The following is a 22,988-nucleotide window of genomic DNA, read 5'->3' on the forward strand; positions in this document are numbered from 1 at the left end:
CTCCGAAGTTCATCCTTACAGTCCAGTTTCATGCCCCCAACTCCTTCACCCCTCCCCAGGACCATGTGGCCCAACGACATCTTTGGCAGCTGCTCTGAGGACGAGGTCCAGACCCTGCTGAACATCTACTTCCGGCATCAGACCCTGGGTCAGACGGGCACCTATGCGCTGGTCGGATCTAGCCAGGATTTGTCCCAAATTTGTGTCCAGCTCATGGAGCTCAACAGTGAAATCCAGGACATGGTCCGACGGGCCCGGAACTACCGAGTCGTCACGGCCTACATCCCTGACTCTAGTGTGTTTGGCACGAGCCTCTGACAGGGGGTGTGGCTTTCTTGGCCCTGCCTCTCCCCAGCCCTGGTGGGAGCACCCTCCTGGCCACCGAGTACCCTGAGTCTTCCCCTTCCATCTGGGGGTGTCCCATAGTCCCCGCTTTGCCATAGATAGGGGCCGGTCGAGGGCTTAAAAAGGGGGTTCCTGCGTGGTGGTCGTGCCTACCTTACTGTGGATCTACGTCAATGATGCGCTGAGGTAGTGCACCACCCGTGCCAGGTTCCACGCCAGGGCGCTGCTGATGGTCAGCGCCTCTGCATCTGACGGAGGAGACACCAAAGTTTAAAAATATATGTGTATGAAAAACAATGTGCTTCTGCAGACATTCACTTTATTGGACCGCTTCTGGGGGAACCTGCAAGGCTTTGGTGCCGTGTGCACCGCTTTGGTGCCGTGTGCACCGCTTTGGTGCCGTGTGCACCGTTTACTGTCACACGCAGGCAACACTGAGGATCCCAGCTTGGCTCTTTGAATGTTTGGAGAATTAGGTGACTGGTCTGGTTACATCAGACTTTATATATATGTGTATATGTTTTATAGCTTAGCCATTGTTAAGTGCTTGCACTCATGAAGCTGTCTGGCAGCAAAACACTGTCCATCGTACACTGTAGCGCATCAACTTGTGCATAATTGCGTGTAGCTACTTTCCAATTCACCAAACTCCAACTCTGAAACTACCATTTCTCAGTCAGCTAGGCGATTTAAGTGATCCTGTCCGTCATACTGTCGGCCTCCTGTTATTACTGCTTTTAGAATTGCTATTTATATTGAGAAACGGAGATGTCAGACTTAAGGTTTTTACACAATAAAATGTGTCCGTCGATGCTGCCACGCATGTACACTGTATGAACAGCGATTCCTGTCACAGATATTTATTAAACTTGTAGCTCTGTTGAAAGATGCATCTGTATATGAGAGTGTTCTCAGGTTTATTTCAAACAAAGTTTGTCTGGTACAGAGCCCCTGAACGGACTTGTGGAAAAAAAAATTAAATACTCTATCGCGTGCGCATGCGAATGAGCATTTAATTTTTGTGCACAGGTCCCTACAGGGGCTTCGTAGTCCGATCATAGGAAGTGTAAAAAAATATAAGCACATTTTTTCTTCCATGAAGGTTTTTTTCCTTCTTGTAAATACTTTTTCAGCTTAAAAGTGATTTGAATCAATGGACTGTACGCACATCTTCCCCATTCGACAGTCTGAAATAGCGTTGCTGTTTTGGTGTTGGGTCTCCATGCCAGTGTTCATGTTTGGTATAAAGACCCTCTTGGACAGCAAGTACTACTGTGGTTTTTCCCATTCCAGCACCTTCCTTCAGGTTGAGCTGCTCAAACTACCATGACAGCAGCATCTATAATAAAGCCTATAATCCTGGTGCTTGCACTACTAACCTGACCAAGAATGAACAAGCACATTAAGGACCTTGTAAGCAAATGCACTAACTTCAAAAATGGGGCTCAAAACAGCATCACGCTGTTGGGGCAAGATTCACAGCATACATTATCCAATTTGCTACATGTTCTACAGACATCTTAATGCCTTTGGTCAAAGGTTCCCAAGTTCCAGCCTCCACCACCACCAATACCTTAGTATAGCTCCACGTTGAGGAGCTTAGGAGCCTAAAGTTGTAAACTAGTTTAGCATACAGTGAAACTGTTCAACAGGAGGTGGTGACATTCCTATTGTTAAGTCCTTACATTTGGCTGAAATCAACTGGCTAATGAAATCCTGCTTTGTGTAATGCCCCCCCCCCCCAGCAGAGATAAAATGTTAACTGTTTGGAAACAAGGGACAAGTCACTCCCCTTAAAACAGAACTCAGACACTGAAGTAGCACAAGTGGCCAAATCTGGGTAAGCCCAAACATGCTACCTAGCCCTCCAAAGTTAAGGACAAGTGTATACAGCAATTGAGAGCCCTGCTCTATATAGTTGCACAATTGAAGTTTATGTACAGTGTGATACCATTTGGAAGTACAAGGGTTTCATAAGGTCTAGTAAGGGTTCTTCCCACCCCCCAGTGTTCCCCATTAAAATGACACCACACAAATCAAGCCTGCTTTAAGTTTAATTTATTTGAATTGTACAAAAATAGCTTGTTGGTCATATGGACAGGGTCATATAAAAGACATAGAAAAGGCTAGTTCAAGATCACCCAGGAACATCAGGGAGATCTTAGACGATGTACTTGAAGCTGTAGGTGCTGTCGCAGGACAGCCGCTTGCCCCGGCACCGGCCACACAGGTCCTGGCGGTGGGGCCGCGCCATGTCAATGTGCCGCTGCTTCCTCTCGCAGGAGCATCGGGTCTGGCCACAGCCCTGCAGGGGGCATGCAAGGTCAGGCATTCAGCACTAGCGTGGCACAGCTTCAAGTGAAGAGGCAAGCTGAGCCACTGTGCTAGCTACGTGCATTAGCAAAGTAATGCAAGTAGTCTGGGGCACTAGGGTTTGACATTTGGGGGGGGGGGGGGGGGGGGAAGAGATCTTAATCAGGGTTGCCAACATTAGCTGTCTGGCATGAGATCTGAGACGAGTCTGGACATTCAGATGCATGCAAGTCATTACCTTGAAAACAGGGATTTGTAGGGTGTCTGAACCACACCAGCACTTTTGATGCTAATTTTAGGTTTATAAAAGGAATATAGATTTGCCACAAGATTGCTTGCATGAGTGTTGGCAACCCTACTTATTTGAAATGCAAAAGAAATTGTGCTGGGGTGGGGATGAAACCAATTAAATATTGGGGGGGGGTGCACAACCCAACTGGTATCTACACACCTAACCATCCTTTCCACACACAAACTCAGATTTATAGCACTCCAGCAGAGTCTCATTAAGAACCAATAATGGTTATACAGTGTTTTGCAGCATTTACTTCTGGTCAAGTTAAGCCATTGAGATGGGGGGGGGAGGATACCTGGCACTGGATCGACTCCACTCGGTACGGATTGAATCCGACCTGACATTTGCGGCAGTACTGCTTGAAGTACACCTGCGAAGAGAATTACGGTGCTAAACCTGATTTCTCTTTCGAAGAGAGATTCCAAAAGTCATGTCCTAAAAGCTGTGCCGCGTATACGGAATGCACGTAGTCCTGAAGATGGGGACAAGTATTAGCGAAGCCCCGCGAAATCCCCCGGCTGTTACATCAGATGTGGTGTCATTTTTGCTTAAAACTCCACGATGCGCAATCGTACCTTATTGGTTCCCGAGATGCACCACACGTAAGCGCTTTCCCATCTTATGTTGCACTGGCTGCAATGGAAGAATCCATACTTCTGTTCCAGAAACTATGGGGGAAGAAAGTCCAGTTATTCGTGGTAAAGAAACTTAAAATAATTGATGTTTAGTGAAGACGTCTTTGGTGCTCACGTGTAATTGGAAGAGACGGACTCCCGACTCACCTGGAAGTTGAATTTCTTCGGCACCTGGGTCGGATCGAGTGCGCTGTGACGCGACTCTGGTCCGAAAGCCTCCTCCACCACTCGCTCCTTTACGGCGGCTTCCACCTTCGCCTTATCGCCACGGTCTTTCTTGGTTTCATCCAATTGGCTTGGTTCGTCCACCGAGTTTTCGGGCACCGTAAAAAACCTCCGATCAAAGACGGGAGAGTATATAGCAACTGGACGGGAAAAACGCACGTTGATCGGGGTGCTGGGCATGAATTTCTCCCTATTCTCTGGAGTCTGTGGCACCTTTGAAGAAAACCACTTTCTGTCGCGGTAGAACAGCGTCTTCGGGCCAAGGGAGCACTGGACCACCGCATCCACCTTTGGGTTAACTTGGACACCGAACTCTTTAGTGTTGGCTTTTCGTAGCCGGGGTGTGAGATTTGGGTTGACCTGGGACAGAATCGCACGCAATTGAGCGCGTTTGCAAAAATCCAGGTAGTCCATAGCTTCGGGTGGCATGTAGAGACTCCCTTTCTTATTCCAGTGCTGGTATTTGGTTTTTTGATTGTTGAACGCATATGGGCTGCCCCCGGTATACATGTTGAAATTATGCGGCGAAAACATAAATCCCTCCATTGAAGCCAGTTAGCAGGGTGCAGCTAAAGGGACCTTATATATAGGATTGACCCTCGATTAGCTTACGTGGTGAGCGCCAATTGACTAAGACTGATGGAAACCCACAGTGGTAATTACACAGGTGGATTGTCGTGGGAAAAAAATATTTGTTTGTTTATTTATTTGACTGTAGATGCAGAGATCCTGTAGGTCCAATCGAAATTTGGGGACAATAAACGAGGGATCGGTGCATGAAACAAGTGTGAAAGCGTGACTAATTAAACGATTTTCTAACTGCGTCTGAAAATTTCAACGAACATCTTTGGGGTGCATAGTGACCTTCCAAGACTTTGCAGCTTGACTAATTTGTATACTGGACTCAGACGTTACAGTCAGAAGAGAAATGTATGCCTTTATTGTCATTGTAACAAGTTACAGCGAAACGAAAATACAACACCCGCTTCATACACGGAGGCGGAACACAGACTCGAACCCGAGTCGTAGAGATGTGCGGTAATACTACGAATGAAATTTCCACCGAGTTAATGCCTGCGGGTCGGTAATATAGTGCGTAGTATATAGTGTAACATTTACGCGTTTGGGCGCTTGACTGGGGCCCCTGGTTCTGAATACGTATATTGCATTGTGTGTAATATAAGACGCTCACTGTGGCCCTGCGCTGGATAGGTTATGGAAGATGGTATGATGTTATATTTGTGCAGGGACATGGGATCAGGGGGGTGGGACGTGCCCCCCCTATTGAATTTGGCTTCATTCATCCCCTTCAAAAAACTACCCTTTACCTTTTCATTATTATGTTTTGTTTCCTCCAATATCAAACTCTTCCCTATGCCATTGTACCTGCTTTTAGAGCAGAGTTTATTACATGTGTACATTGTGTTCATGAGCATTTTCTGTCCCCCAAAAAGTATTGCTACTGAAACAAAATTATCTTTCTTTTGTGGATTATTTCATTGAACTTATTTGCCAGTAACTTCCATTACAATTAATTTGATTTAGAAGCAAAATTATACTCAGATTATTCTGGCACCATTGTGGACAACAGGACACCCATTTTACAAAAAAATGTAATACTGAAATTTTTGTTGTCTTTTAACATTTTGCTTTCAGTGTTACAAAATACAGATATGGGTCACACACAAGTCAAACACAACATGTACATTATACTGTGGTATAGTATGGGGATTCTACCCTCAAGCTATCAGATTTCGAAATACCTGTAACCCTATGTCAGTTATGATTTAATACTCGCTCCTTACATATACACTATGTACTTTATTTGAGCCATATTGCACATCTTTCACTTTCAGTATAGCTTTCTATTCCTTATTTATTACATATTTATTAATATTGTTTTTTTTTTTCCATTTAATTCCATTAATGATATTACTTTTTTACTATGGTAGAGTTGTCCATCTTATATATCATTGTGGGTATACAGTCTGACTATGACTTGCATATAACTAATAAGAATTCTTGAATCTTTGCATATTAAAGTATCCAATGATATTACAGTCAGGTTCCCATTCGGGAAGACAATTACAGGGGCATTAAATTAATTTGTAAAGCAGTGGTTACTTGTGTGAGATGTATTTTTATAAATAATCAGCACTAATCAACAGTGATTTAGGAATTCATTAATAATCAGGGTTACTTAGTGATTAACTATCATTGATTTCTAATTAGGTCATCTTTTGGGTAGTCCCAGATGAAATATATGTGCAAAAGGTCATTGCAACCCATTCTGCTGTTGCTGTCATTCTTATCCTTATTTATAGTTTACAACCTTGAGTCTGACTAAGTGGAGTCACTAGGGCTGGAGAAGTGGCCTGAGAACTGTCTTTGTAGCAGTCGAAATGATTAATTGGATCTCTAAACATCTTTCTTGTATGTACAGGTCCTGAGTCAGATGGACACCTAGTGCTCATGTAAGTTTTCTCTCTTCTGATTGGTTAAAATATCATATATTGTTAACAAAATTTGTTAGTAGTTGGATGTCTTCTGATGGACATGATGTATCAAGAATACAGTTGCTCCTTGACTTATGATGGAATTACGTTCTGAAGAACCCATCATAGGTGCATGGATGCTGCCAATGCCCAGCATCGGTAAGAACTAGCATATTGCTACCATGGGAACTGATCAAAATACAAAGTTGACTATTGAATGTGCATCGCTATCGCGCCATCATAAAGTCGAAATATCACGTTGAATCATCCTAAAGTGAAGAGCATGTGTAAAGGAGTGTGGAAGAAACTCATAATAGGATGTGACGCTAGTGTTGGCTGATTGTGTCTCTACTCTAATCACTTTTCATTGCCTTGCCATTTGAGCCTCCTTACAAACTGTCCTTCGTCTATTGACTGCTTGTGAGTGAGTTAGTGGCGTGATTAGGAATGAAAATTTCACTCTGCAAATTTTGTCTCAGAAGAAAAATAGTTGGGGACCTCTGCTATAGATTATCAGCCTGTACTGGTTTACCAAATGTCCCTCCTCTAAATAATCGATGATCAATGAAGCCTACGCTAGGTGTATCAAACTGACAAAACTACATGTGCCCCTGCGAGATTAAGGTGTGTTGCATAGAAATTAGATTAAACATGGGCATGCAGCGAGCTGGATGCAAATGTGAAACTATGGTGTGAAACCATTTTGAGTACGATCCAGGCTCTAATAAGAGTATGTTGTAAATGCAGGACCAGTCAGTCCTATAGGCAACATAGGCAGCCAACACATTCTTAGTCATGTGATTTCTCTTGTCTGGGGGTGCACCATCCAAGACAAAGTGAAACTGACTTGCTCTGTGGTACTGTACCAGCACACAGCTGCTATACAAGTGGGGGCACTGCGCTGTTGCGACGTGGGGGGAGGGGAACAGTGTCAGTTTGCTCAAACTGGTCTATCACTGCGGTATCGAAATTAAGCCAATTAAAGTTATTGCAATTAAAGGAAAAAGAATTTGTTATGACTTCAGAACATCTGTTTTATAAGATATATTATTATCCGTCCAGCTGTTTTCTATAGCTGCATGTCAGGGTCTAACAGCCCAGCTCTCCCTCCTTGTGTCCAAATCGCGCCTCGCTGGACAGCAGCTCCACTTCCTTCAGTGTTAACCTGTTTTTCTTAATGCCCCAAAATTTAGTAAAAGATTCAAAAATGAACGGTTTCATAAAAGTTCAGTTTTGCTCTAAAAATCACGTTTTCTTTTTTCCTTCAGCTTTAATGTTAATTTTCATTTATCAATTGTGTCACTGACTAGACATTCATTTCTCGAGCAGCTGAGATATTCCTACACGGCACCTTGATTTCTGTCCCGTGTTTTTGCATGATGATGTAGGCCTATTTCACTTATGGCACTGCAGCCAAAACTTCACTTAATAACTATAGACTGCTGGAGGTAGGACATGTGTAAGAAGCAATCCGTGAATAACTTGATATGTTAATGCATTTTCAACAAGGACTTTGTGAATGAATAAGCGAGAATAAAATTTGTAGATGCATTTTTAAGTTTCATGGGGCAATGATGTTGTGTAGCCACTGCACCACTACGCATGTTGTTGTTTGTTTGTTTGGTTACGTAAAATGTTACATGTCGCTTTAGCATTTATTTTGCCAATGGAGGTAGCAGTTGGTGGGGCCACTACATGGATATAAGTAGTTGAGTATGTGTTGTGCAGCTTAAGGGGAATAACCACACCAACCGACACCTCCCTCATTGGCAAACATTATCTTTGGGAATCCCCTTCATGGAAAGAAACCAACTAATTTAAAGCACCACCTAACCGTCCACCACACACATGCTTATGATGAAGTGAGAGAAGCGTTTACAATGTTTATTAAAGCTTTGGCATTATTCATAATGCATCATGTGCTGTTTGTTTTTATTTGGGGAATGCTAAAATCAAATTATGAAGCTCAGGAAAAATACAAATTGAAATAAAAATGGTCAAAACTCGTAAAACTAAACTGAAACTAAACTGAAAAGGAAACGAAAGTGGGAAAAAAAGCATAAATATATATATAAATGACATTGCCTATGATATTTTACAGTATTACTAATATATTCTACACTCAATCTTTACACTGAGAACATCATCTAGCTGTAGTGATTGGCGTGTTGCATAGCTTAATGTTTGTGAAAATAAACCCTTTTTATGAGATAATAATAACCCCTATTGTTAAACCAGACATTGAATGGTAACAAAGAAGCTATTTATGAACAGTAAGGGGCTGCCAAGCTATTTCATCTCAATTATGTCTGTTGCGCTTATGAAGGTCAGAATGAACCATTCTGTAATACCTGCTCAATCACAAGATGTCATCTACTCAGCAAGCAAGGTCCCTGAGCTGCATCACTGTAATGAAGCTGTCTACATCTAGAAAGGGGTATGATTAGGCTCTGTAAACTGCTGTGAATAATAGCACTTTGCGCAGGTTTGATCCAGGGACTGCTGATACACACCTGGGCTGCTTGTTTAACCCTCGTTGTTTGTAGCAATCGTGAAAGTCGTCGACCAATACCTGCTGAAAATTCTGTCAAGTAGCAGATAACAGAAAGCCAATGTGGATCACATAGATCATGTGTGGTAGGTAGAAAAATCCATGATTATGCAAATTCAATCAGTAATTAATAACAAAACTTATGATGATACTGTTGATTCAACTACGATGATTATAACGATTAACTTCTGCCTTGAAACATTCAACATAATAAACATACAGTATAGTGCAATAATGCAAGCTTGCTTAAGTAATAGGTTTTCATTTTTAGATAAGAGGAACTAACATATTTTGGTATGATAGCTTATTCTGCAAAAAAAGACCGGATCATGGTACAGACCTGACCCGAGAAGTAAAGCTGCTTCAGCAACCAATATAAGAAATGCATGTATGTTAGTGGTCAAGGATACATGAAAAGAGAATGAAGGAACATGTGGCTAAATGAGATGAAGGACATAATTTGTTTAAACAGGGTAGTGAAACCACAAGAATGATCACAAATAAGTGAACCCTGCCTTGAACTGATAATAGGTGCCATTTAACAGAAGTAGTTGGTGTCCACAGATATCCGGCCCCTCCTAGAACTGTCAGTAAACTGGCATGTTTTTGGCTATAAAAGATGAATGTACTTGTTTTTCAGGGGACAGAGGAACTGCTGAGTTCCTGTTCCCCCAAAGTTCTGTGGTACAATAAAGTTTGTCAGACTCTTAAACACTCGACTTTAGCGAAACTTCTATGGCACATGTACCCAACATGAACTTTCACCGTAAGTTATCTCAAAGCATTAAATACCACTGAGGAAGCAGTGATTCATATTAGCATATGAGACACACTGACACCATGTAGACCAACTGGGGTTAGATAACAGCCACGCTCAAGGGCCCAATGGTGAAACCACTTTGCCAGCCATAGGATTTGAACCAAAATCCTTCTGATCCCCAGCACAGAATCCTAAATCACTGAAACACTTATCATAAATAAGCAGGCCATTATACTGATAGTGCAGATCTGGTGAGACATATGGGAAGAATCCTAAATAAATGTCAGCTTTGGCTGGATTTGTAGCGTTTGTAATATCTAGTTGGTAAAACTGAGTTAGTTGAAAATGTTTATCTTGTTCAACAATATCAATCAAGATTGTAGTGGTTATGCCTTAATTTCGTTTAGTATTATTGTCTTCGGTAGTCTTTTCAGAAACTTGTAAAAATTACATTTTACACATAATTACGTTATTGCCTATGAAACTGTCAGCCTCGCTCTTCTTAGGCACCTCCCATCTCAGCAGCCCGTACATATGCAAAGAGCAAAACAGTTTTACTAGGAAGGAAGAGAGAAAGAGAATTGCATTAGGTTGTGAAAACAAAAACTGACAGCAGACAATAAGAGTACTTACAAATAGTTCAAAATGTCTAAAGGAAGGCGATGGAACAGACCACACCTGTACATCATGAGGGGTTTACCTGGTTCCGGAAAGTCACGAATAGCAAGGTTTAGTATTCTAAGAATTCTAAGTTGGTTATTACTTTGCCTGAGAACAATTTAATATTTCGATAGCGGCTTTAAAAGTAAAAAAAATCGCTTTGGTGACTTAAATATCCTAATGAAGGCTATTTTTGTCGCGCTGACAAATGCTTTTATGGTTAAATGCAATTGTTCAAGATGTGATCGAATGTAATTGTCGTTTCTTCCTTTTAGAACAATACAGGAGAAGTATGGTAAAGGAGTAATACTGTCTACCGACGATTATTTTAGAGATGAAAACTGCATAATGCATTTCAACAGGAGGAAGTTATCGGAAGCGCATCAGTGGAATCGAAATAGAGGTAAGTCGGACAAAAAATGATACGGAACAAACTGAATACCATTAAACTCAATTAAATATTAAAAAATGATATGTTATTAAACGTTTATTATTGTTTTGTGTTTACGTGTATGTTACTCATAGAATAAACCATGTAGTAAAATGACTAGACCGGTATTCCCCTTCTGCAAGTTTACTGGATGACGTAATGGTGAAGTCCCCTGCGGTGGGTGCCCCCCCCACCCCATCCTGGGCTGTTCCCCGCCTTGCGCCCGTAGCCTCTGGGATGGGCTCACCACCCCCACCCTCCACCCCCCCGTAGTAGGACAGGTGGTTTCAGAAAGTGGATGGATGGAGGTATAGGTGAACTACATTTCATTTTCACCCCACCAGCTTTCTGTCAGTTGAAGGACCAAACAAATCCAGTCATAATTGATAATACTAACATTCGGCGCTGGGAAATGAAGCCTTACGTGGAAATGGTGAGTAATGTCGTTGTCCGTGTAACGGTTTGAAGACAAAGTGGAAAACGTGATTTTTGCTTTTAACAATGTCTTGTTCATCTGAGCTTATGTCTTCTGCTATCGTGAAAAGGGTCTTCGGTTCCGTTACCACATAAGGTTTCGCGATGCTTGGGACACTTGGAAATGCAGTACTGAGGAACTGTACAGGTATGGATAATAAAAAGCCACAAAATATTACAGTATCCTGCTAATTAAGATTAGTTTTCATTTTGAAAATATATTTCAATGCATACAGTATATGCATGATATAATTATCATTCTATAAGATATAAACTCTATTCAGGTAGCGTATGATTTACATACTTAATAGATGAGTGAGAGAGATTAAAAGGTGGCTCTTCAGTATAATTTAAAAATATTCTAAAATATACGTGCAATGACACTGTGATGTTAATTTGTTATACTCTTAATGCAGGCGTAACAATTATGTGGTGCCACTACCAGTAATGGAGAACATGAAGAGAAGATTTGAAAAAGTCAGAAATATATACGATGTCCTCAATTCTTAGCTTTGTCATGACTGAAACGGTAACAGGTGACTTTAACAGAACCAAAAATATACAGCACCAGTCAAAAGTTTGGACACACCTACCTATAGAAAGGTTTATTTGTACTTCTACATTGTAGAATAATAACAAAGACATCAGAACTATAAAATAACATATATGAAATTATGTACTTACCAAAGAATCATTAAACAGAAAAAAATATTTGTGTGGGTGGGAGGCAGCTCTGTGGGACTCAGAAGGTTGTCGATTCAAACCCAGTGGTCAGCAGAGTGATCCCACCATTGGGCCCTTGAGCAAGGCCTTTAACCTCAATTGCCCCAGGGACTGGCTGACCATACTGTCTCTTCTATGCCAGTTTCATGAGGTGGCCTCCTGGGATGCTTGTCCAGCTGTCCTGAAGGAGGTCCCACATATGCTGAGCACTTGTTGGCCACTTTTCCTTCACTCTCTGGTTCAACTCCTCCAAAACCATCTCCAGTGGATTTAGGTCAGGTGACCAGGTCATGTAATGTAATACTTTCACTCTCCTTCGTTGGTGGCTTGGTGTGTCCAAACTTTTGACTGCTTATGTACAATAATCACAACAGTATTCCAAATGTTGATGTTTGCATTTTCTATTTTGCTAAATTCTTCCAAGCATAAAACTAAGCATTGCTTTACTAAACATACTTAATATTAAATTTCCTATGTATGCCCCTGTACCTCCTTACTGCAACTGTACGGCTCGCATTGTTTCTCAAATTACAGCTGTATTGATGAAAGATGAAAGTAACAGTCACTGCTGATATGACCAGACTTCTGACAGAAGATAGACTCCTGGACCTGTATTCACAAAGCATCTTAAGGCTAAAAGTAGCTCCTACTGTAACTTGCGGAATTAGGAGAAAACATTATGGGCGTGTCAGTCCTAAATGTAGGACTCCTATTTTTTTTGACTAAGAGCAATTCACAAAGCCCCTTAGCGCTAAGAGTAGCACCTAAGTCTGGGAGAATTAAAAAGTAGTCGAGAGGACTCCTAAGTCACTAAGACCAATTCACAAATAGTCGCAAAATGGCTGCTGTCAATGCACGTCACAATGTCATGGAAACATTAAACAAATTAAATGGAAACATTAAATCTCCAACAATCTGAAACAGTTACAAATTTACAATGGAAATTGCTTATAGTGATCGTTATAACTGTTTGTTTCTTTTTATGCTGTTCCTTAGGTCTCAGGCAGATTACCATCTAATTCAAAATACAGTACAGCTGTTTCAAACGCTTTTCAAATTACTGAACTGTGTATAATTTGAAATTCGTTATAATACAGTACTGTACATAAAATATACCTTATTGTAGTTTCGCTGCTGCATCTCATTGGCTCGGTTTTGACAGTTTATCATAAGCTGTGATGAGTCTATATTTGTTATTGAGAGAAAATGCCTTTCTTTTTCCTGTCATGTTTCCCATGCTCGCTGCATTAGCCTCAGAGAGCTAGCCAGAAGCAGATGGGTTACCACAAGGCAAAGTAGGGCTATCAAAGTAAAGTAAAACAAACAAAAAAAACACAGTATTTGTACAGGAATGATTCTGTCCCAAGGTTTTCTGATCCATATAAGCAGTTGGTCACTATAACTGTGATCACTATAAGCAGTTTCCACTGTATTTGTGTTTATGGGATGTCACGTGTACATGTTCACTAGCACATACTGGCTTCTCATCAATCAATCCCCGTGGTTATTGCAGGCAAGCTCGTGCATGAGAACCGACGTCAGACAAAGTGACAGAGTCTTACTCTTAGCTTAGGTGCTGGTTAACTAACTAAAAGTTTCCTAACTAAAAGTTGCTCTCAGCCACTTTGTGAATAGGTTTTAGGGAAAAACTCTTACTTAAAAACTTTTAGTGCAATTTAAGAATAAATTAGTGATAAGATAAAATACTTTGTGAATACAAGGCCTGGACCTTTTTCAAATGGATGATATCTTGCATTTATTAATTTCACAAGAACACAATTCAACTTGGCTTTCAATAAATGTTCCTAAATGTTCCTAAATGCTCACTGTTTTTTTTACAATATTCTGTAATTCAATGCCATACTTCAAATTTCACTGACAGATATCAACTCAGTCAATTATGTATGACTTTATAATAAAGTACAAAGTTCATATACTGTAAAAGAGTTAGAAAAAAATCTGGGGGGGAAAACTTCTAGACCAATCAGTTTTTATCATTACCATCAGTTTTTATTAATATTATTTTAACCCTGGGGGTGGCATGCTGGCAGTAGATACCACTGCATGTATCCATACACGTGGTTACATTAATAATTGGATATCTGAATTTTACAGTATTACAATTTAAGATAAGATGCCTGAACCAGTTCAGCTGATTCCTCTGTATCTGTCTCCTAAGTGACTTTCCTTCTTACCTTCACTAATGAAAAAGATCCTGAGGTAGTTAAATTCTTTCACTAAGGGCGTAAATGCTTCACTCACCTAAAATGAATAATCCAGTTTTTTCAGAGATTGCATCATGGCCTCAGTTTTGTTTGCTCTGATTCTCAACTCTGCTGCTTCACACCTCTGCTGCTTCACATTCAGCGCAGAACTGCTCAGGCGCATGCTGGAGGTCCAGGTCAGATGATGTATAAAGAATATCTGCAGATAGCAGGGACGTTGCCTCTAACCTGCTGTAGCACATCTCTGTGCCATGTTTGCCCCTTGATACAGTATCCTGTCACAGGTAGGAGTGGATACAGCATATTCCTCCAATGATTTTGGCCCAGGTATGTGGACACAACTTTCACTATCTTCATCTAGGTTTAGAAAAGCAGCCCTGGAGCTTCATATTCCTGCAGCACAGCCTGCAATATATGTTGGGGGCGGGATCACACAAATGCATGGCATGCCCCCCCTTCTCCAATCCATAGCTACCATTGCCCACTCTCATCTCTCATGGGCTCCCCCTAGTGTCTGACCCCTGGAAAGTCTTCCCCTTCCTCCCACCCTATAGATGGCCCTTGAATGGTTTGCCAGAACACATTTCTGGCCACCCAATAGTCTTTGCCTGCCCTCCCTGGCCGCCCTTTCTGCTGTCTCTGGGAGCCAAATCAATGATTATATAATACATTATGGTTTCAGGAGTGGCCTGATGTTGCAGTAGTTAACACTGCGACCTCTCACCTCTGGAGTCCAGGGGTTTGAGTTTCTACCCCAGTATGAGTGCTGTTGGTGCCCTATACTGGGCTATTCCCTACGATTCCATTTTTAGTGCTTCACTGAATTAGTTGTACAGCTCTGAAAATAAACCCATCACAGAAATAAAAACAATACAACATTTCTTCATGTTTTAATTTATCTTTTTATTAAGGCAGACTTAATTAAATACAGTCCTGAATTACTATCGCGGATCAATTTTTAGCTCCCCACTGTTTATCTTGCGTTTTTGACATTTTTAACATTGATAGAAGTTTACAGATCTGGATGTTCTAGTACAACAATTAAATTTAAGTGCGTGAAATTTATAAAATGTCCCCCTAGAGAATGAAATTAGTAACCTTCCAGTTACCATAAGAACCGCCGTCCAACTTTTCACAGTTTAACAACGGTATAGAACCCGTAGTTATAGTATGAGAATCAGCTCGGAAAAGGTGCCTTTCGCTTGAGCGTCACCTGTAAACCCATAGCTACTAGACAACGGCATGACCTACTGGGTCACCGCGTAACTCCACTATCACCAGCTGCAATTATATATCTTAGACGTAAATAAGTTCATGGTTACAAACGGAAATTAGCACGCTGAACGCTTGCCCACCGTGATATACAGGTAGATACGTCGTGAAATTGTACATCATTAGAATGTACGCTTGTTTTTTAATTATAAATTTTAAACACGGAAAATACCTCGCGTAAGAAATGGATTTCTCAACACTATAGTTGCATTTTACATGTCAGTAAGGTGCACAAATGAGCTGGGGGGCTGCAAAACAGCATTGCTTTCCGCAGGGGTCACTGTCGTCCTACTTTGACGAACTCGCGCGGCCGGAGCCCCAAGCTCGCGTCTGCAGACTGTGCTCACGAGCGCAGGGGCTGGCGGCTCGCGGCCGCTGGATTGGTGCAGCCGGAGTCAAATTGGCGCCATTTTGAAGCCGAGAGGAGGACTTGGTCCGGCAGAAGGGGAGCAAGTCGGCCGTTATTCTCCAAACTAGCTCGGGTATATTGGCGCCAGCTATCGAAGAAGCCCGCTAGGAAAAACGGTATGTCGACCAGTGTGATCCGCGTGTCTCCGGAGTATATAAAAAGCGCCGGTTTGCGGCGGGTTGCGCGGGCGGTTATTGTCCTGCTAGCTAGGCGGTGCTGTCCGTTCTCCTGGTCCGGCGAGCGGTTGGATGGCTCTACAGAGGAGCCCAGGAAAAATGGGTTCGGCTGCGTGAAGAAGCCATCAGATGCCGCCCCAGTATGAAAAGAAAGCTTAAAACCATCATGTGATTGTTTGCCTGTTTGGGGTTTATTTTAAATCAAATTCTGTATTTGTTTTAGCTGATGATTTTTTCCGTTGCTTTTTTGCTGAATGCAGGTGGCCTTATCGGCTCCTCGTAATGTAAATAATATAGCCATTTAATGGGACTGAGGGAGCCTTTGGAAGGCCACCCGTTTCCCTAAAACGAAGCGGTACCTTGTTGGGTTTGCACCCCGACAACCGCTTCATTTTATGCGTATTTACATTCATCGTCAGTTAGCAAGCTGCAGACATGGCTATCAAGGTTGCAAACTGTATGCGTGCGTTTTTTAAAACCTACTAGAAAGTGTTTAAAATGGGAAGGTGCTGGTGAATAGGCCGCTTATGTGGCTTGTATATTCAGTGTAGAGGGGTTACTAGCTGTGTAGCTAGGCAGTGAGTTTATTGGGGAAATAATGAGAGGTCACGCCGCGCCCCCGCGGTTCGACACAGGCATGCTAACTAAGCTAACTGTATGCATTGTATAGGCATCGCGGAATACGCAACTTCTGTTATTTATGGTGTCAGCTATATATGTGTGTGCGTAATTGCATGTGTAGCAGCACATAAATACTGTACTTGCATTGTTACTTGTACAGAGGATACCCTGGTTTAGGTTGTAAGGCTGCTCCTGGCTGTGCTGCTTCCTACCAGTTGACTAGACTGTCACATTGGCAACACGTTGATTTCCTCACCGTCAAGTTCCGCGGCTTCCTATGCAGTCGATTGTGTATTTTTTGGATTTCTTCCTACGGGAATTGAGTTGACTTGTGACATGGGTTCGATGCCCTGCCTTTTTATACTGTAGTGGTATGTTGCGTGATCGTCACTCTGTTTCTTGTATCTGAAGCTTTTAATGAGATGGGATGAAAGTGTTGAAGGCTCTGCGATATCCAGCGTATGCCTTGAAAACACGTGTTAGTTTATGTACATTACTACCCCTCGGATATCCTAAGTTCTGTCCGTTAATATAAAGGTTTGACCGATAGTTTTAAGTGCTGCATTTGGACATTCTATTGTAGTATCAGCCGTGGTATTTACTATTAATTACGAACAATGGACGAAAGTCAGGCTGGGTCAAAGACTGAAATTGTATCTAAAGTTGCTTTGAATAGCTTTGCAACGTGGTAGAATGGTGTGATAATGCTGTATTTGCTGGAGTTGTCAAATGAAGTAGATTCAAATCTCTTAAATTACCCTTTGCTTTGGTCATCCTGATACATCCACAGTGAATCTGAGTTGTTCAGTCTTGTTTCATTTGGTGCATCATCAGTTTGCTTTTTAGTTTGTTCCTTTTAAATGGTGTATGTTAATTTCACGAGTATTACTGATGCATACATTCATGTCTGTTTCCAGTTTAATCAAAAGGTAATAATGCACACCAAATGGCTCATCTTTAATTTTCTATGATTAGGTCTTAAATCTCGTTCAAGTTTCTACATTACTGATTGATCTTTTGCTTAAAACACCACCCAACCACCGTTTTATATCAATAAAACAAGCCTGTGCTTTTGATATGACCTTTACACATCTTTTCATTCCTTGTTTCTTTCATAAATTCACGTACTGCTGGTGGCCACAAAAGTGTGTATCTAAGTTATTTTTTCCCCACATTGCAATACATGATTCAGATTAAATAGCTGTGACAATTGTTTTGATGTCATCAGGTTCCATCTTTGTTTAAAGTAAACTTTACCCGGTGTGTGGTGTCAGCACTTTTTCTGTTTGGCAATAGCTGTAGCAGTCCTGACTTTCCTTCAGGGACCACCTTCTGTTTAATGGACCTCAATTGTAATTGAAGTATAACTGTACAAGGGTTTAGTGTTTTTTTTTTGGTTGTTTTTTGTCTATTTTTCATGGTTTTGTATGTCAACTGAATTTTTATTTCATTTCCTGTTGTTTTGTAGTGCAGATCATGCTCATAGCAACTGAACTACTTGTAAATGTGTATAAGGAAACCATTTTTTTCCTGCTAATATCAGAAAATGACTGCACACAACACATTCTGCCACAATATATTAGGGGTGTGCAGATGCCTCTGCATCGTGATGAATTTGTTTTTAAGGTGGTGGTTCAATGCATTGATCTGTAACATCAAAATTGAATTTTGCGGGTAAAAATAAAGATATTCTTTCTTCCGGGTTGTGCTACTCATGTTTACGTGCTGCAGGTAGACGCACAAAGAAGTAGTGCCAGCAGGTGGGCTTCCGAAAGGATGGCAGGCAACTATTCATTAATATTCATAAAGGAAGCACCACCTAATGATCTTTATGCTACCACACTTTTCGGAAACTCACCCATTTTTGTAGTGCAGAATGCTCTCTAATGGTTAAGATGATCTTTGCACTGTGGTGCTTTTGGGAAACGCCTCTCCCTTTTAGCATAAACTCTTTTTGCAAGCTATGGTAGCTATGCTCAACACCCTAAGGCAGTTAACTAGCTACGTAAAAAGAAATGTTAGCCTTAGAGATGTACAATATATTGGTTAAAACATTGTTTCCCAACCCAGTCTTCAGGGGTACCTAGACAGTCCACATTTTTGTTCATTCCCAGTCAATCAAGAACACCAAATACCTGGCATGGGTGTATTGGGAGCTAGGAGAGAACAAAAATGTGGACTGTTGGGGGATCCCCAATAACTGGGTTGGGAACACTGGGTTAACGTATCGGTATTGGCCTATATTTGTTAAATATCAAGATATTGACATCAGTCCGATGTGTCAGGCATGGCCAATACTGATACGGAGCATCTTGTATGTAGCTTCTTCAGTATTCAAAGATGGTGGCACCAGAGCTAAAGACACAACTACTATTTTAAACTAGTGCAGGGGTCTCCAACTCCGGTCCTGGAGAGCTACTATCCAGTCTGTTTTCAATCCTACCTGGCTTCTGATGAGCCACACCAGTTCTCAGGTAAATACCAGGGCCAGGTGTGGCTCATCAGAAGCCAGGTAGGATAGAAAACTTACTGGATAGTAGCTCTCCAGGACCGGAGTTGGAGACCCCTGCACTAGTGTGTTCTCTCCATTTAGTAAATGTGTGTGTGTGTGTGTGTATGTATGTATGTATGTATGTATGTATGTATGTATGTATATATATATATATATATATTTTTTTTTTTTTTTTAATTCCGCATACATATGATTAATGGAATACAAATTTAATTAAGTTCCCATGAATCTAGATTATCAAAATCGGTTAATCGAATAGAAATGAAAGAATTCTGATGCATCCCTCAATAATCAAATCACCTTGGGGCCAACGATATACACCCCTATAACACATCCATTTTGATGAAGTTTAAAGAATAATTTAACTGGATTGTTTATAAATGTCATCTTGTAGATTCCTCCATCTCCTCGAATGTTCACCTTCCTATCCTAAACATCAATCACCCTCCTCCCCAGTGATGATGAAGGTGTGCTTGTCATTTGATTTGATGAGATTAGTCAACTTGCTGCTCAATTATAATTAGTGGTGTTTTAATTGGTACTATTATAATTTAATTGAAGTAATTAACACTAAGTATTTTCTGTTTTACAGGTAATGGGTTAATTTAAGCTGTACTTCTTTTGGTTAATATATTTTTTTTTTGATGAATTAAACTTCAACCTTATTTGAATGCAAAATAATGACCTAAGGCATTTTAAAAAGTATTGGCCAGAGGATTTTCTTTTGATAAATTTAACTTGTAACAAATTTTAACTGAATGCAACACACTCGCTGTGACAGCATATTGTAGGCTGCACAGTGCCTCTCTCTTAGAACCTAGATTTGACAACTAATCAGATTTGCCATCAGCAAGAATTTGGCTTAGATGCAACCTGCAGAACTCATCATGAACCAACCAAGTCATTTATGTCTGATATAATGTCTGATATTGGCTGGTATTTAAACTTGTTGGTAACTGGCTTTTGAATGCCACAAACAGATTTTTCTCTATGGATTTTTTAGAACACTCTGCATGTTAGTTGCTGAAAGGTGTTCTGTAGCACTCCATAGTTTATTAAATAATATATGTGTCTTTTTTTTTTTCCCCCTTGAGTGGGTATTTTTCCTGGAATAACTTGCTAGGGCTGTTGGCTGCCAAACTTGATGCTGATTATTGATTATTTTTTGAGTAAGAGAGGCAAACAGTGGTAAAAATAAAAATAAAATGCCTAGTGGCGATGCACTTATGGGGAAATTTTGACCAATTATATATTTTGTGTAATATAACAGGTACAGATAACCCTAACGTCCTAGCTCTTCAGTTCTGTGCCCCCTGTTGACTGCCGTGTGGGCACAGTCTGTCGTTCCTGTTGCAGGCATGTCTGTATCGGGCAGTTTTGTGTCCAGCCTGTGCACCTATTTACTATCTTTATTTGTGCATTGTGTACTGTCATGCCATAGTCTTCTGTTGATTTGTTTGTTTTTTTTTTTGGAATGTTGCAGTGAGTTATGCAAGTTGTATCCAACCAGTTATTTGGTTAACACTCTAGTTTTATGTACTATGCTGTCTTGAAGCTGTTATTTTAATGTGTGTGAGTGAAGTAGGCTTCAGGACAATCTAGCTAAGGGGACAGACTCTCCACCCTGTTTTTGCCTATTTAAGGATTCAAAGCTTTGTCATGTGGTCCAGGTACAGTGAATTCTTACTTGCATTCTAAACCACAGAAGTGCATAGAACAATAAATGGCACAGTAGATAGACAGTTAATACAATCTTGCAGTATAAGTGACTAAGTCTTAGATAAATTGGGAAGTTACTGCAGATGTAGAGCTTTGTAGCAATAGGAGTAAGTTTGCGGATATTTTTTTCCTTAAGTGTATTCAGAATTTTACTGCCATTTTCTTTTCCTTCCTCGCACTTGCTTTGTCATGTTTAATTTCACACCTGTCTCACTGGCATTTACCTGCCACCTCTATTTACTTGTTGGCTTCATTATTGAGTGCCTGCCCACTGGAAGCTCTACTGTGATAAGCAGGTCATTTCGTGGTGTGCAGCTTCTTGGCAACTTTATTGTGGCGCCTTTCACCCCTCCCCCACCCCTCTCCAGCCGGGGACTGGGTAGTTTATCAATGGAAGCAGGACTCAAGAGCACAGCCGTCTGGAAGATTACCCCCCCCCCCCACACACGCGCACACACACACACACACACACACACACACACACACACACACACACACACACACACACACACACACACACACACACACACACACACACACACACACACACACACCCCACCCCACCAGCCGTGCTAGCTGACAGCTTGGCATTGCATTGCAACTCCATTCAGTTTTCCTGAAAATGCTGTTGACTGCTACCTGGAATCATGCTAGATTTTATTTTTCAGTTTTGTCTTGCATTGCATCGTGTTATGATTACACAGCAGCTGTTCCTGTCCAAAGGCTGACCTGTTTTCTACAGCTGGGTTTGTTTGCAGAACACATTCAGGTTAAGATTCTGTGTATATGACTGGATTTTGGTTTTCCTGTTTAATGGGATGTAAATTGGTTGGGTATTTAGTTTCTTAACTACGTCTTAGTTTGTCTTGTAGTAAAAACTTTGGGTAAACGTGCTACCTGTTTCCCTTTGTCAGGTTCAGTTGAGACTCAACATTGGATTTTAGGTTGGTCCCAAATAACTTCTAGGCTTTGGAAATGTGGTGTTTCCTTATATCAAATAATAAACCATAAGTAAGAATGCCCATATAAACACAATATTAGAACTGCTTTTCCCATCCCAACCCCCCTCCTTCAGTTGTCTACCTGGATGATCTACCTGTCTGTATGGCGTGTTTATCTTTCTGGCTGTTGCAGAAACATGGTTGTGGTGGCTAATGTAACCTGTCTGTTCCCTTTTACATGATTGAACAGGGAGTACGTTGTTGGAAAACTGGCGTTTTGTTGAGGCTTTATGGTTATGTGCATCACGTAAATGTGTTTTGTCTCTAAAGGCTGGTCTTGCTGAATATTATTCCATCTGCCTCTTATTTGGAAATGAATCAGTTGATGGGGGGGCTAGTGCTTCTCGCCATGGAGAGAAATGTTTGTGTGCCTGACCTTGGAGTTTGGTTTTGGGTGTGAATGCTAATTTCTTGTGAGCAAGTAACGTTCAGAAAGCTGCCATGGTGAACCCAAACTAGATGGTCCTGCAAATTACCTATGGGTGCTACTCTGTCTTGTAGCCCAACATAAAGAAATGCAAACCACCCACCTGGCTACTGTGTTTAAGGTCCTTTGTGTGCTGTTCTGGCAGTAAGGCTCGGTTTATGCTTCCTGTCTGCGCACAGTAGTGCTAGACCCTCAGCAATCCCAATTGTTAATGCTTCTTGCGCCTACGCACCAGGCAACTGTGTACTTAGAGGCCAGGCCTATGGTAGTGCTGTTATATTAAAAATAAACATTTTTTACTGAAACTAATCATGAAATATGTACTTACAGTATACAAGGCAGGGTTATCGTTATTTCCGAGTACTGAAATTTAAATACAAAAATAAAACAAACTAAAACCACAGGAACTACCTTGCATCTGTGGGTGCTACATTCCAATACCAGAATCAAGGATAATGGCAAACCATGTGTGGACCCTATATTTATATAATTACATTTAATGTGGTTTTCATGTACATGCATATGGTAAAGGTTCATTGATGAATTGCTCACAGTGTGACATTACATTAAGTAGTAACAAAGTATACTGTACATTATACAGTACTGTACTCTGTCGAAAGAATGGGATTCTGATGTTTTAGCTTAATTCTCAGAGGCGATAAAGCAATGAAATAATATGTATCAAGGGGTGGCAAAGCCATGAAAATCATGTTGTTTTTT

At 41.0% G+C, this 22,988-nt stretch overlaps 4 protein-coding genes across 14 annotated transcripts in view; 3 read left to right on the plus strand and 1 right to left on the minus strand.

Annotated features, from left to right (window-relative positions):
- The window catches only part of fryb (furry homolog b (Drosophila)), a 71,603-nt gene extending 70,360 nt beyond the window's left edge, over nt 1-1,243 (plus strand). For all 10 annotated transcript variants that reach the window (XM_072702171.1, XM_072702165.1, XM_072702164.1 and 7 more), the window contains one exon: nt 60-1,243. In XM_072702171.1, coding sequence (XP_072558272.1) covers nt 60-318 — 259 coding nt within the window. In that variant the 3' untranslated portion in view covers nt 319-1,243. The remainder of the gene's footprint in view (nt 1-59) is intronic.
- A 1,143-nt stretch (nt 1,244-2,386) lies between these two features.
- zar1l (zygote arrest 1-like) lies at nt 2,387-4,384 on the minus strand. Its single transcript, XM_023827763.2, has 4 exons — nt 3,736-4,384; nt 3,529-3,621; nt 3,249-3,323; nt 2,387-2,650 (listed from the first exon to the last, which is right to left on the minus strand). Exons 1-4 carry the CDS (start codon nt 4,357-4,359, stop codon nt 2,507-2,509), a joined length of 936 nt encoding a protein of 311 aa, XP_023683531.1. The 5' UTR covers nt 4,360-4,384; the 3' UTR covers nt 2,387-2,506.
- LOC111852155 (NEDD4-binding protein 2-like 1) lies at nt 3,578-13,720 on the plus strand. Of its 2 annotated transcripts, XM_072702186.1 has the most exons (6): nt 3,578-3,651; nt 6,257-6,287; nt 10,555-10,682; nt 11,054-11,142; nt 11,255-11,331; nt 11,600-13,720. In XM_072702186.1, exons 1-6 carry the CDS (start codon nt 3,624-3,626, stop codon nt 11,691-11,693), a joined length of 447 nt encoding a protein of 148 aa, XP_072558287.1. In that variant the 5' UTR covers nt 3,578-3,623; the 3' UTR covers nt 11,694-13,720. The 2 variants fall into 2 exon arrangements, with proteins under 2 accessions (XP_072558287.1, XP_023683482.2); XM_023827714.2 differs by lacking the exons at nt 3,578-3,651; nt 6,257-6,287 and adding an exon at nt 6,314-6,467.
- A 1,977-nt stretch (nt 13,721-15,697) lies between these two features.
- The window catches only part of LOC111852156 (sister chromatid cohesion protein PDS5 homolog B-like), a 33,756-nt gene continuing 26,465 nt past the window's right edge, over nt 15,698-22,988 (plus strand). The window contains exon 1 of the mRNA XM_023827715.2: nt 15,698-15,928. The gene's annotated coding sequence lies outside the window, so the exon portion shown is untranslated. The remainder of the gene's footprint in view (nt 15,929-22,988) is intronic.

Source organism: Paramormyrops kingsleyae, chromosome 18 (genome assembly GCF_048594095.1).
Source record: "Paramormyrops kingsleyae isolate MSU_618 chromosome 18, PKINGS_0.4, whole genome shotgun sequence".
Taxonomy (NCBI): Eukaryota; Metazoa; Chordata; class Actinopteri; order Osteoglossiformes; family Mormyridae; genus Paramormyrops; species Paramormyrops kingsleyae.